General features: G+C 36.7%; 1 protein-coding gene across 2 annotated transcripts in view; it reads right to left on the reverse strand.

Annotated features, from left to right (window-relative positions):
- The window catches only part of CPPED1 (calcineurin like phosphoesterase domain containing 1), a 49,281-nt gene that overhangs the window by 14,308 nt on the left and 22,069 nt on the right, over window positions 1–12,904 (reverse strand). Inside the window, exons 3-4 of one of the 2 annotated variants that reach the window (XM_052773021.1) lie at window positions 3,087–3,509; window positions 786–874 (exon numbers count right to left, since the gene is read on the reverse strand). In XM_052773021.1, the coding sequence (XP_052628981.1) occupies window positions 786–874; window positions 3,087–3,509 (512 nt within the window). The remainder of the gene's footprint in view (window positions 1–785; window positions 875–3,086; window positions 3,510–12,904) is intronic. The other variant, XM_052773020.1, reaches the window with a different exon arrangement.

Below are 12,904 nucleotides of genomic sequence, written 5' to 3' on the forward strand. Positions count from 1 at the left end.
CAGAAATGTATTTCACTTAAATTATAAACTACGTTCTCAACTAGAGTTGATTTTCACTGTCACTGAAATCACTTCTTCAAGGACAATACTTGTTATAATGCATTTCAAGAAGAAGTGGGCTAGGAGGATTTCTTAGACATGCAACTTACAAGTATGGTTTAACTTTGCATAGTAGTAATACATATTTACAAGTGCCAGATTTTCAATTTATAAATATTTATCATGAGGACATGATTTTATCTTTAATTAGCCCAACTGTTAAGGACACTTCTAATGTGAGAAATGTAATTCAGTGTTTTGTGCCAGATGTAGCCTCTACAGCTAGTCTTTTATCTCTGTTTGTAATGAGCCGATACTTAAACCAAAAACATTGTGTAATATGTAAGTTGTTAGAAGAGAATAACTACAGAAGATCTGGGCTCTGAATTTAAAGTAATAATTTTCTGAAGTTGCATACCTCACTTTAAAGCACCTGTGCAATATCACCACACTTTAAGTATCTGATTATTTCCTACACATACCCATAAGAATTTCTTTGTTCATGGGAAGACCTGAATTACTAGATTGTCCTTCCTTTCCTGTCTCTCTCTAAGCAGGTGAGTTACGGCTCTGTGTTTGACACTTCCAGAAAAAGTATAAACACGAAAACTGGGATGGTTCCAGGTCTGATCCTGGGTTATCAACAACTGAAATATGATGCCCATGTAGCAACACTGCATTGCCAAACATAGCAACCCCTAAAACATGCACATTATACTGAAATTTTTCATAATTACACAACAAACCTTTGGAGTGGTTGGGAACACTGAATCAGAGGGCAAGAGAGCAGAAGGAAGGACTGGTGCCAGGTCGGGGGAAGAAGAATAACAGCAGCCTGGTGGACTCATTAAAAAGGCAGACTTACTTTCTTTTTCCAGAATAAATAGTCACACCAAATTTCTAAATTATGTGCTGTAAGGGGTTAGCGTTCTTAAAATTCAAGTCATAATTAAAAAAAACCTAAACAAATGCCAAGTAGATTGGGATTTCATTAACAATATTCTGTGTTTTAATCCTCCAAGAATGTATGAAGTGAACTGAGGGAAAACCAATTTCATGTAAAATGATATGCTGAAATAAATTATTCTTTGGCAAAGCAGAGAGTCAGAAAATAAGTGGTGTCATTGCATATCTGTGCATCTGTCCTACCATGATAACTGCCTGTTTGCAATCCACTTATAACATTTTGTAGTCTTACAAAGACCATTCTTCAATTGAATAATAAAATGGAAACAGAATGCACACGTTACTAAGGAAACTCTGAGCCAACTTTTGATTCAGCTAATTTTTCTCAGCAGTCTGAGTTACACTGAGCTGCTTGCCCTCTGTATTCATTTAATTAGCAAAGTGTTTGATTATTGGATTGCGTGCGAATATTACCTATTGACTCATTTACTTATTGTGTAAAACAGCAAGCAAAAGATCAATGTTTTAATGTATTCATGAAGGAACCAAACAACACACTGTTTTGGGAGGATTCTTAGGGATGGGAAAGAGGGACGCAATGAGAAAGTATGGAGGGAAGGTACAAATAGGATGTTGGCACAGAAAGGAGTTTGGGAATTTCTTCCGTAGAGTTGTCTTGTATTGGTGGCTTCCCATTCTCTCTTCCTTTCCCCCATCACTTGAAGTCTACCCAACTTTTGGTTAAGCCTCTGAATGCACATAAGGAGAATCAGTCTGAAATATCCCTCTAAGAAACATGATAATGTAACAATGATAAATGTTACAATGGTAACATTTTGCATAATTTCTTTTACCTCTTGATGAATTATATTCACAGTACTGAGTGTTGCCAAATGTTAGTAAACCACCTGGATGACAGAAAACTCTAGAACACAACTGCTCTGATTTCCACATTAATGCTTATTTACTGGGATACACCTGTATGGCAGCGTCCTTCTGCTAACAAGCTCTGCAGTGAACTAGGATCTGTTTTTAGTCAACAGTTTGTAAGCAGTCATTTAGCTGCCCAACTTCCCAATAGCACAATACTTCCCACTATATTAACACTAGCACAAAAATTAAAAAAAAGATACTATGAGGTATTCTCAGTGTGTCTCCTTATGGGAAAAAACCCCACCTGTAAATCTTGAATCTGCAAATATGTCAGTCCCCTGGAGAGCCCTCAGATAGCTGTGAATTTTGGCCCCACTGATTGGAAACAGTAGGAAATTCAGAGCTTGAAAATTAGGCTGCTTTTGGATGAGTGCAGGCTTAACAATTATATGGTAAATTAGGAACAATATCATAAACAATTTGCATTGTTCGGTAATCCAAATAACATGCTCTCTTACAGATACAGAGAAAACGACACTCCGATGCAGCGATAGCAGGCTGGCAGGAAATTTTGAGGGACTAGCACACCCCAGGAACATGAATGCAATTAACAGGAAACAATGGGAACAGCATAGAGGAGTAGCTGCATACTGTGACTGTCTCCATGGCATTCAAGTATCATCAAACAAAGCTAAGGGATTTGGTACAATATACTTGTTTAGCACATGCTCCACCTGCCCTTCATCCCAGAAATGGCTCCTATTAGTAATGGATATGCAAAGGATTGATCTTAGTAGAGCAAGACTCTTTTTAACACTGAATAAATCTGGAGTGCATTACACTCTTGGTTTAAAATTGGCTCAGTGTGGGAGAAAACAACCTCCAAGGTAATTCTGAATTCTGTTTCCATGTTTTATGTAAAACATAAATTCTGTATTTTTCTCCTATGGCAATACCTGATCTTCCACTCCGTAGGCAGGAACAACTCAGGTTGTCTTACATCTAACAGTACTTGCAAAATAGAATCCTTGCTATTTATTTTAAAGAGTTTTTCACTTTTCACTCAAAGTTTTAAATTTTGTTTGGTACTTTTTACAGGTGATTAGATTCAGTTGGCAATTTTGACCTACGGGGAACAATGAGGCTTATAAGCAGTATCTAAAATTCCTTGAAAACAGTACCATTTAAGTTAAATGTATTTTGTCTGACAGCATAGCCATTAACAATTTGAAACAAAAATTCAAAAATAGGAAAATCTGAGAAAATACCTGCTTTATGAAACTTTTCCATTATCTCTTGACGAACTGATTTTTCCAAGTTGAAATAATCGTGGTCTTCATCAGGTTTTCTCAGAAACAGAGGGATGTGCTGAAATACTATTATATGCTTGCATTTCTGTTTTTCAGCAACAGCCAGTTGCTCATTGAGCCACACATCCTGGGCTTGCTTTAACTCAGGGCATTTGGAAGAATCAAAGTATAACTGAGAATTCAGCACAAGAAAGAAAACACCTCCAACCCAAAAGCTGAAGTAGTCATCTCCCCAGTTCTTGCAATAATTATCTATTGTTTCTCTTGTTGGAGTATTGCCGATATCATGATTTCCACTGACGAATACCAATGGGATGTCCTGGTCAGTGTTCTTCAGAACATTCTTCAAATCTTGCTCTTGGTCCTTTCTCCATTGAGTTCCTATAGAAAAAACCAAACACATTTTAGTGTTTATGCTACCTTTTCCTACCCTCATCATTAGCTTTTGTTTATGGAATGATGCATAGTAAGAAAATATTCTATATTAGATGTGATCATGATAATATGCAGGTATCTAGAATACATCTTCACTTTAATATTGTATGTCCACTCAACCCTTCCTCCCACTTCTTTCCCTCCCTTATCAAGTACTCAGCCATTTTCAATAACTTGCCTTAAGCAAGGTTCTGGATAGGAGCCAACAGATAACATAGCAGTAAGTGATATAACGGTCAGTGTTTTGCACCAAAAGCTTTAGCAGGATGATTCTTTTCAGCTATAGACTGATGACATGGCGAAAAAGTGCAGCAACCTTGGATGGTGTAACAGCTTTACACAAGGGTAAAAAACGGGTCAACTTCTGGTTTATATTTTATGGCTGTGCAAAGGAATTAAGGTTGAGGTTTTTTTCATTACAAGAACTACTTTAACAGCAAAAATATAATTAGTGTCTTGTGGTGACTTGTTTATACGATGAGTCTGTTTTAATAATGAGCATGGCATTAATTACAAAGAAAGGTAATTGTGTACTTTGTTAGTTTTTCCTGCATCTCTGTTTTTATATTAAAATGCACACCCAGCCAGTTACTCTTCTGGTTGTCAGAAATTTGTCCTTGTCTAGGAAGCTTTATCTAATTGCTAGATTAATTTACCACCACTGCAAAAAATTTAGAAAGGATTTTTTTAAAAAAGCAGTTATTTTATTCTAATGATGACAGAGGGATTTTTTTTAAGCTTTCTAAAGAGTAATGTTTAATCAGAGGCCATTGATATGTTTATTATTCATGAATTAAAGTGAACATTTATAAATTGTATTTTGTCCTGCAATACATAACATATATCTAACACAGGCCAATTTCACAAATAGTAACTGCATTTTTTAACCAAGAAGTTGTAGCAGGATTTTTACAAGAACTCTGAAATCAGATTTATAACATACATTTGCATAGAGGTCTATGCAAATCAATCATCATGTGTTTTTAAATTATGCTCTATTTTTGTGACTACACATATATATTATACATCGAAATGTATTAGATGGGCTCCTGTAATCTAACTATGAGAGAAGAGATTTTTTTGCTTCATGTTTCTTCAAAATACTTATGATCAATATGTTGACAAACACTGACCCTTAGTAACTATTATTAGTGAAGATTTCAATTCCTTTTCCATACCCTATAGATACAGGCTTAAGTACCACCTTATTGCCACTACTAGAATTCTACAGCTTTAGAAAAATACTGGGAAAAAAACATATTCATATTATGTCTAAATTATGTCTAAATGTAAAGACAGATGTGAGATTTGATACGTGGTGCATAAAGTCAAAATCCACAACTCTCTTGTGTTTAACTGCTGTACAGGGTAGAAAGTTATTGTAGCAAAAGTCTTTGAGTAACTTGAGAAATACTGGGCATATGATACCCAGTGTAGTCTAGGAAGTACTGGACAGCAGATCAGTTTGTGGGGTATATTAATGTACCAGGACTGTGGTCAGTTTAGGCCGTCCTTCCAATTATGGAAAATATCCTTGCCAATCCTGGAAAAAACAGGGCAAATGACATCTCATGTTACTTGGAGGAGCTGGATTTTGAAAAATAAAAAGCAAAAATTTAAATAAACCTAGCGCATTTTATTGTCCATGGGGTCAGGAACACGGCTGAGAAAGCTGCTTTTCCTGTCACTCCCCACCTTCCTGTGCAAAGAGTTGGCAATTTCAAGCTATAAATATGAAAATGTATGGGGGAGGGGGGCGGGGAAAAGGCAAGGGGGAAGGCTCTGTTAAGATATATGTAAACACATTACACCATGTTAATCTCCATGCTATCACTTTGGGAAATTTAGCTAACAGTTTCAGAGTATAAAGACATTTATGCATAAGTTACAGAAATAATTTGTAGAATTATGTATACTTCTTCCCAGTGGTGAAATTCAAGCTCTAGAGACTAACACTTAGATTAGGTTTGTCGACAGCAGGGCACTCATTTAATGCAATATTATTTCTATAGCAACAGAGAGACATATTCAGTGTTTTACTGCAGAAAACAGATAGCTTAAAATTGAAAACAAGGTCTCTGCCCAAAGAGTCTAGGAAATCATACTAAGTAAAGATTATTTTAGGACAATTGTATCTTGGCTTGACCTATTCTTGGTAGAAGGTCAAAACAACTTCAAAAGAAGAGAAGCCCATGGAGATAAAGGTGGGAAAAGGCAGAGTAATATCTCTGTACTCTTTGGGTGTAGCGCTGGAGAGGAAAGGCTAGGACGTACACACTAACTGCGAGTTGTGCTACAGTACCACGTGCTATTTGTGCTACATTGAGCCACACCACTATGCAGTGCCCCCCCGAAGGCACCTCCCTCTAAATTTACAACTGAGGTAAGTTGTAGATACAGAAGTGATAAAGAAAAGAAGGAAGCCACTAGAAAATGACAGTGGTCACTGCCATAGCATAAAAAATACCACCTTTAATCTCTACCAGGCACAGAGCTAGCTATAATATTTAATTATTCCAATTTTTATGACGAAAAGTTTTATGCAATGACATGTACTTCTTTAGCATAGATAGAGGTTTGTTGTAGGTGAATAGGAAAAGAATATAATGCCAAGAGGCAATGTAAAAAAAAAAATTTGGGAAGTGTCAGGGTAGATGTAACTGAAATTAATTTCTGTTCTGTTTATTCTGGCATCATGTGCAGTGACATTTTTAAATCCCAGGCTACAATATTCTGTCTTTTTGTTAGGTTCTGTAAATACAGTCTTGCCCTGAGATAAACGACTTTGCAAATTAACAGCCCATAAAGGGCAGTTTGGTTTTTACGAAAAACATGAAAGAGAGAACTGTTGCTAGTGTAGTTGCCTACAATTTTCCGCAGCTTCCCAGTATACCATTTTTGAAAGCTGAGCGATGTGAACAGGAGCATAAAGGTGCAATGTCAATATCTCTGTTGCAGTACATCTTTCTGTTGTATATCATTATTTGCCTAAACACTTCCAATATTCTTTCCTGCATTGCTTAAAGGAATCAAGACAACCTGCCTTCACTCACTGAAAGAGCAGATTTCAAGAAAGTACTTCTAAAGCATTTTTGCTGAAGCTGGCTTCAGACAGCAGAAGTAGAATTCACAGAATATTCTGCCAAAGAAATAATCCTTCAGCGACTAATCCACAGTTCCAGTTTACTTTGGTATTCCACAGAATAGAGCACCTTTATAACAAAGTGTTGGGTTTGGTTTTTTTAATGCACTAGCTATAAAAAAAAACTTGAAGCACTGTTTACCCCCAAACCGTATCTCTGCAATGCATGCTGATTGCAATTTTTGCATCTGAGGCAACTCTTCAGTTACAGTAACCTCCACCAACATTGTAACTTTTTTCCCCAAAAGTATTCCAAATGAAAAATCAGCAATCAATTAACAATAGCACCCATTTTTCTACTGATAATAAGGGGGAAGGGGGAGGTTGTAATGGTATTATGAGGTGGTACCCGCAGGCATTTCTGTGTTCGTGTCAGGAGAAGAGCTCCAAGTACTCCTCCCCCCCCAAGGCAGGACAAGCCTGCCAGCCCCTGTGGGTATGGTGGGAATGGTGGAGGTATTGGCCTCAATCTCCAATTCATGTCATTTTCCAAGAGATGGAAGTTCTAGTGAGGTAATCCGACTTCTTTTAACAATCAAAGCTATTGGTCATAAATTCACAGAGAAAAAGACCGTCAGAGGTCAATTACTCAGTATTACATGATAACGCTGCATTTCAGAGAACTTTTTGCTCTCCAAAGATCTTCTAAGAAGTCACTTTCAGGGATCTGGGTGGCACAAGCTGACTCAGCCGCAGGGCAGACTGCTGCAGCTCGACCCATGATACTGATTGTTGCTGCTGTTTCTACACCTCCTTTTGGGGGTGGCTTTTCTCAGGAGCCAGAACAGTACCTCTTGTTTACCTGGTTCTGCAAATCTTGACACAGACAGTACTGTGTCATGGTTTGCTACAGGAAAGGCTATAGACATAAAAAAAAATGTGGACTTAACATCTGACTTTAAAAGTTTGGCAAGGGGAGCCATAACTGAGCCAGAGTACATATCTACATATCTACATCCCCAGTGATGCTTTGCACTAAGTTACAGTGGTCTCTGTCTCCCCAACATCTGCACTTAGCTTAGGCTGAAGAGCAGCACAGGCACTTTTAGGATGAAGCTACGCAAGACGTCTTCAGCCAATTTAACAACATATAAAAATGTAGCACAATAATTTCCTGGATTTCTAAATTACTCTGCCTCAGTATTTCAATGTGTCTTAAAAGTATCCCAAACTTAAGACGAGTTGCAAACACATCATTTTTAAAGGAAAGCACAAATTTTCAGTTTGAAAAAGAAGAAAGTTAAAAAGACTAGTTTAACTGTGAGCTTTTATGTGAGCAACGCTCTTGAAAAGCCCTGATACAACTGCAATCTGCCTAACTTTTAACCCAAGAGACTCATTATCAACAGTTAAGAGCTAAATTGTAGATTAAAATACTATACAATATATCAAATAGAAATAGTAACTAAACCTGATAAAAGCAAAATAAAAAATGTCAAAACACCACCAATGAAAATGGAATTTATAAAAACATTGGGCCTGTTCCTTCTGTAATTTATGATGATATAGGGAAAATTACTCTGAGATCAAAAGACAAGTTAATTCTTGTTGGACGCAATCACATGATTGTTATAATCAAACAAAGGACAGATTTGTGTATTTTCCTGGGCCTTACAGTGCATCACAATTGTTTTAATCAAAGAGTCTAATTGTTTTGGGCACTTTCCTGTTCTTGAGATATTTGTCCTTTTTTTGTTGGTTTTCGTGACTGTCTGCAGTTGCTCTACTCCTTTTGCATGCCATTTAGAGGACTCTCCCTAGTAGTATTCCCTAACTTTCTAGAGAAGAGAAGAGGGGAGTCCAAGGCTATAATCACAGCATGCTCCTTTTGTAAGTACCTCCACTGAAACAAGTTTAACTGCTACCTCTCTCCCTCTGTGGGAAAGCAGTCTCCTCCTGTTCAAAATAGGATTGCCTTTCATCTCTGCTGTCATTTTGGGTACCTGGCTGTTGGTTCCAGCTTAACAGGGCTACAACTAAGCTCCTACATCATCCCTCTCAGCTGACCCCTTACCCAGTGACAGCCCCATTGCTGTGCCTGTCACTTGGAAGACAGCACAGGCCCAAAACCAATGGTATCATCAAGTTCAGACTGTGTCTTACAGGCTCCCTCTGCAATTACATCTTTACTGCATCTAATTTTTATGTGCTACCATAAATAAAACTTTAACTGAGCTCTAATTTTGTCACATCTCAAATACTGATACACCATTTTCTCTGATCTTTGCAAATGCAACCCAGCATCCCTTCAGAGCACTGATGCAACAGAGCTTTCCCACCCCAAAGCTCTGACACCATTGCTCGCCATGCTGCCTTCTTTCCTAACCTTCACCATCTCATCAATATGGGTGACTCCTCTTTACTGTCATGGCCAAACTCCTACCCCCTTCTCATTTGTTTACATGCTACCATCCCATAAAAGCAATGATTCTCTCATTGTCCATAAACAGTTAGAAAAAACCACCTTGGTCTCCACATTCATTTTTCCTAGGATGCTACAAAAATGTGATAATAGACAGGGCACTGGCATAGAAAGAAAAGATCTATCAGCCCACCCAATTCAGTCTTACAGGTGCTCTTGTTAGTCTGTACCCATCATTGTTTCTTGTTTTAAAAAGTTTCCCCTCTAGCATCTGCCATAATGAAGTCATGCGATACACTGTGTCATTCCAAATTATTACATGCAAGAATAAGCTGATCAATTTTAATAAACCTAGTGTGGTCATGTTCTGAAACAGGTTTTTCTGGCTCAGTCTGTGCTGTAATAGCTAAAATGTCTCCTCTCTCTTTAGACATACATATTTCTAATATTCAAATAGCCTGAAAACAATTTTATGATATGCAAAAAAAATTATTACACATTTAAAAATAATGTAAATATGACTATATTCACCATTGGACAAACTGACTACTCAGTCTAACTTATAAAGAACCTCATCTCATTAGTTCCACTGAAAAGGAGGAACTGAAATACTCATTTGTCTACAGCTGTAAGCGACTGATTTTTTCAGTACATTAGAAACAAGTAATAATCTGTTCTGAGACACAAAAAGCGATCACACTAAAGAATTTCCCTGCATGAAAACACAAATTAAATTTATTTTAAACTTTGGGCCTTGAAACAAGAAGAAAATTTAACTCCGGTTTTAGCTAATAATTAACATTTATTACACTAAAGCAACGACAAAACTCCAAAAGTAAATGCGGAAGCCTATTAAGGGATCAACTGCTCCTAGAGTTTCGGTGCCTGACATTAAATATAATGACAGCAAATGCCAACATTCTTCTGAGTGCCAGCCACACAGGTGCCCACTTAACAACCTAATTCGTGGCATTTACTGTTCCACCTTCTGCTATGAAAGTAAGTATGCTTCAACTTAAGCACAACTCTGTTCTTCTTATCCTTACTCATCTCCTAGCTATGCAAAGCTGCCACATCAAGCATAGGCCATCACTGCCTTTGGGTCTGCTCTTCTGATGAAATCATCACAAGCAGGAAAAAATACCACAATGTTACAGGAGTTACAACAACCACAAGCTGAAGGTACAAAAGCTGTTTCCAATAACTGTTTGGTTTTAAGACACAGAGCAAGATTTTAATCTTTCACACTTTCTTCAAATGACTACCTGTAAGAATTTTACACCTTTGAGGGCTTCATCATATTTACTTTTTCATATTAAGTAATTACAGCATGACTAATAACTCTTTGAAACACTAGTCCCTTAAGTCTGACAAAATTGTCCTCACTGTTAAACTGAGAAACGCTTGCAATAAGTGAGTACAATTACTTAAAAAGACATGTACTTTTCCTGATGTCTAAGGCATTGTCTACCCTAACAAAGGCATCTTTGCTGAGCCACAGACAGGAACTGGATGCTGTAGCCCAATTCCTACCCATTAAAACCATGTTACCCTCCATTGACTATGTAAGAACTGGCAGTTTGGAAAAGACTTGGTTCAGCTTGATTAATTGAGTCAAAATTACGGGGCCTAGATCTTCTGCCACTGACTTCAAGGAAGAAGAAGAAAATCCTTTACAATTCAGAGGGATGGAAAAGCCTGGGAAGGTACCTTTTAAAAAGCAAACACTTTAAAACTAGAAAGACAGTTCTAATCACGTCGTTTGACCACACCTGCATAATCCAAAGCACTGACTATGTGGAAGTTACTCTTTACAAATAGCAAATCCAATTCCAAGAAAACAAAGGAGGCAACAGAGATTCTAACACATAGATATATTTACTGTACAATGTGCCAAATAAATAACTCACTGTGGATGTCCACTCCATGTATATGTTTTCAAATATTCAGAGATAGGAGTTCAATTGCTAAAGCTGAGAATATGATAAGCTAAACTAAAACTTTATGGGCTGAGAAAGAAGCAAGAAAAGAAATTATAACTGGACTTTGAGAGATTAAGTTTTTACTAGAACATGGAGAAAAATCTAACTACGCTTCCATATATGTTTATTTTTTTGTATGTATAAAACCTAGTACTTGTACTAGATTTTCAGTACTAGTACTGAATCTAGTACTTGTATGTATGTGTGAGACAATCGTATAATTAATTACATCTCAAAGATTTTCATATATATAGAGTTACTGTCCACAGGATTCCTTAGTTCAACTGTGGACTGGACTAGAGATTATGGTCTAAAATACAAATAAATATATAGCTGCTGAAGATTAAATATTTCCTTTTGACAGCCCAATAGTTTCTTTGCAATTTGAGACTGCAATGTATTATTGAACATGCATGGAGAATCTCTCATGGTTCCCTACTCTTGGGCTGATTAGAGCAAATTAAATTTCACACTAAGCAGTTTGGAGGCTTTGAATGCTCCATTAGGTTTTACTGGAATCAGATAATTACTATAAAATGTTTATTTATGCAACCCTAGTGACATTTCTTGAAATAGGTATTATTCTATGTTTGACAATGTGCTACTTACCCAAATTCTTAGACATTATTAATTAAAATTAGCATAAGAGTTTGGAGGAGAAAACAGCCAAGAATCCTTTTGGTTTGGGCTCCATCCTACCGAGCATACCAAAGTTTTTGATAGGTTGCAACACCAAAAGAAATGGATGCAGTGAGTTTATTTAGATTAAGCTACCTTACTGTCAGGAACTTGAACGCTGCTCATATTATTTCAGGTGATAGTACAAAAAAGTGCCCCATTGATCAGTCAGTGACATATTTATAAAAAAACTACTTTGTATTCAACAAATAAAATTATAAAATTTTTACCTATAGCTTGATTCAGTATAAACATTTCAAAGCCACTGCTTCTACCTCACACTTAAAAAGTCAATCTGTGCCTTTTCTATTTTGTGCTCTATTATAAACCTCCACTGACAAAGATACAGGAATTGGGATTTAGCTGACAATTTTGCTGAAACCGCATGTGACAGTAGAATACAGCTGCCTCCTCCCCAGCTGTGCCAGGCTGATGGGAGTTAAAAAACCTACATAAACTTGCTTAGTAAACCCAGCAGCCAGTTCAAATGGCAAAAAAGAGCAAATATAGTAAAGGTGACATGCTTACAGTCATTTTTAAAGCTGGAACCATATTTTAAGACACCATTTTTTAATCTGCTCATATGCTTGTTATATGGGCAAATCAAACATCAGCATTCATGCTCTTGCCTTCTAGATAAGAAAGGGAATTTTTCAAAGAACTATTATATTTTTAGTTAAAACTAAAACTTTACAAAGTATCTCCTTATATACATGCTTCCCTTAAGGACTAGCAGAGCAGCTTAATTTTAACTGGCAAGTTTTTTTTTTAAATTAACGTTCCTTTGTTTTAGCAAAATGGGTTATTTAATGGTACTTTAAAAGCAATAATAAAAGCAGTTCACCACCAGATTTACTGTGGTAAAATAACTTTTTGAGAAAGATATTAAGCATTATCAGGCATTTTTTTTCCTTTATAGAATGTCTTACTAATTCACTGTATATAACATTAAGAACTTGAATGGGACCTGACATTTCTCTGTAATTTATTCAGTTCACAAATGTATAAATGGCAGCTTGTGCATTTGCATGCAGATTTCAGCATTACATTCATATCACATCTTGTGTGCAAAACCCACCAGCAGCAAATCTCTAAATCTCCCAACAACTCAGTTATTGAAATATGAACAAGCTAGTTCATATCTGATGTAATAAAGTATAAGTACAGCAGTCTGCCT

Source organism: Harpia harpyja, chromosome 21, assembly GCF_026419915.1.
Source record: "Harpia harpyja isolate bHarHar1 chromosome 21, bHarHar1 primary haplotype, whole genome shotgun sequence".
NCBI classification, from domain to species: domain Eukaryota; kingdom Metazoa; phylum Chordata; class Aves; order Accipitriformes; family Accipitridae; genus Harpia; species Harpia harpyja.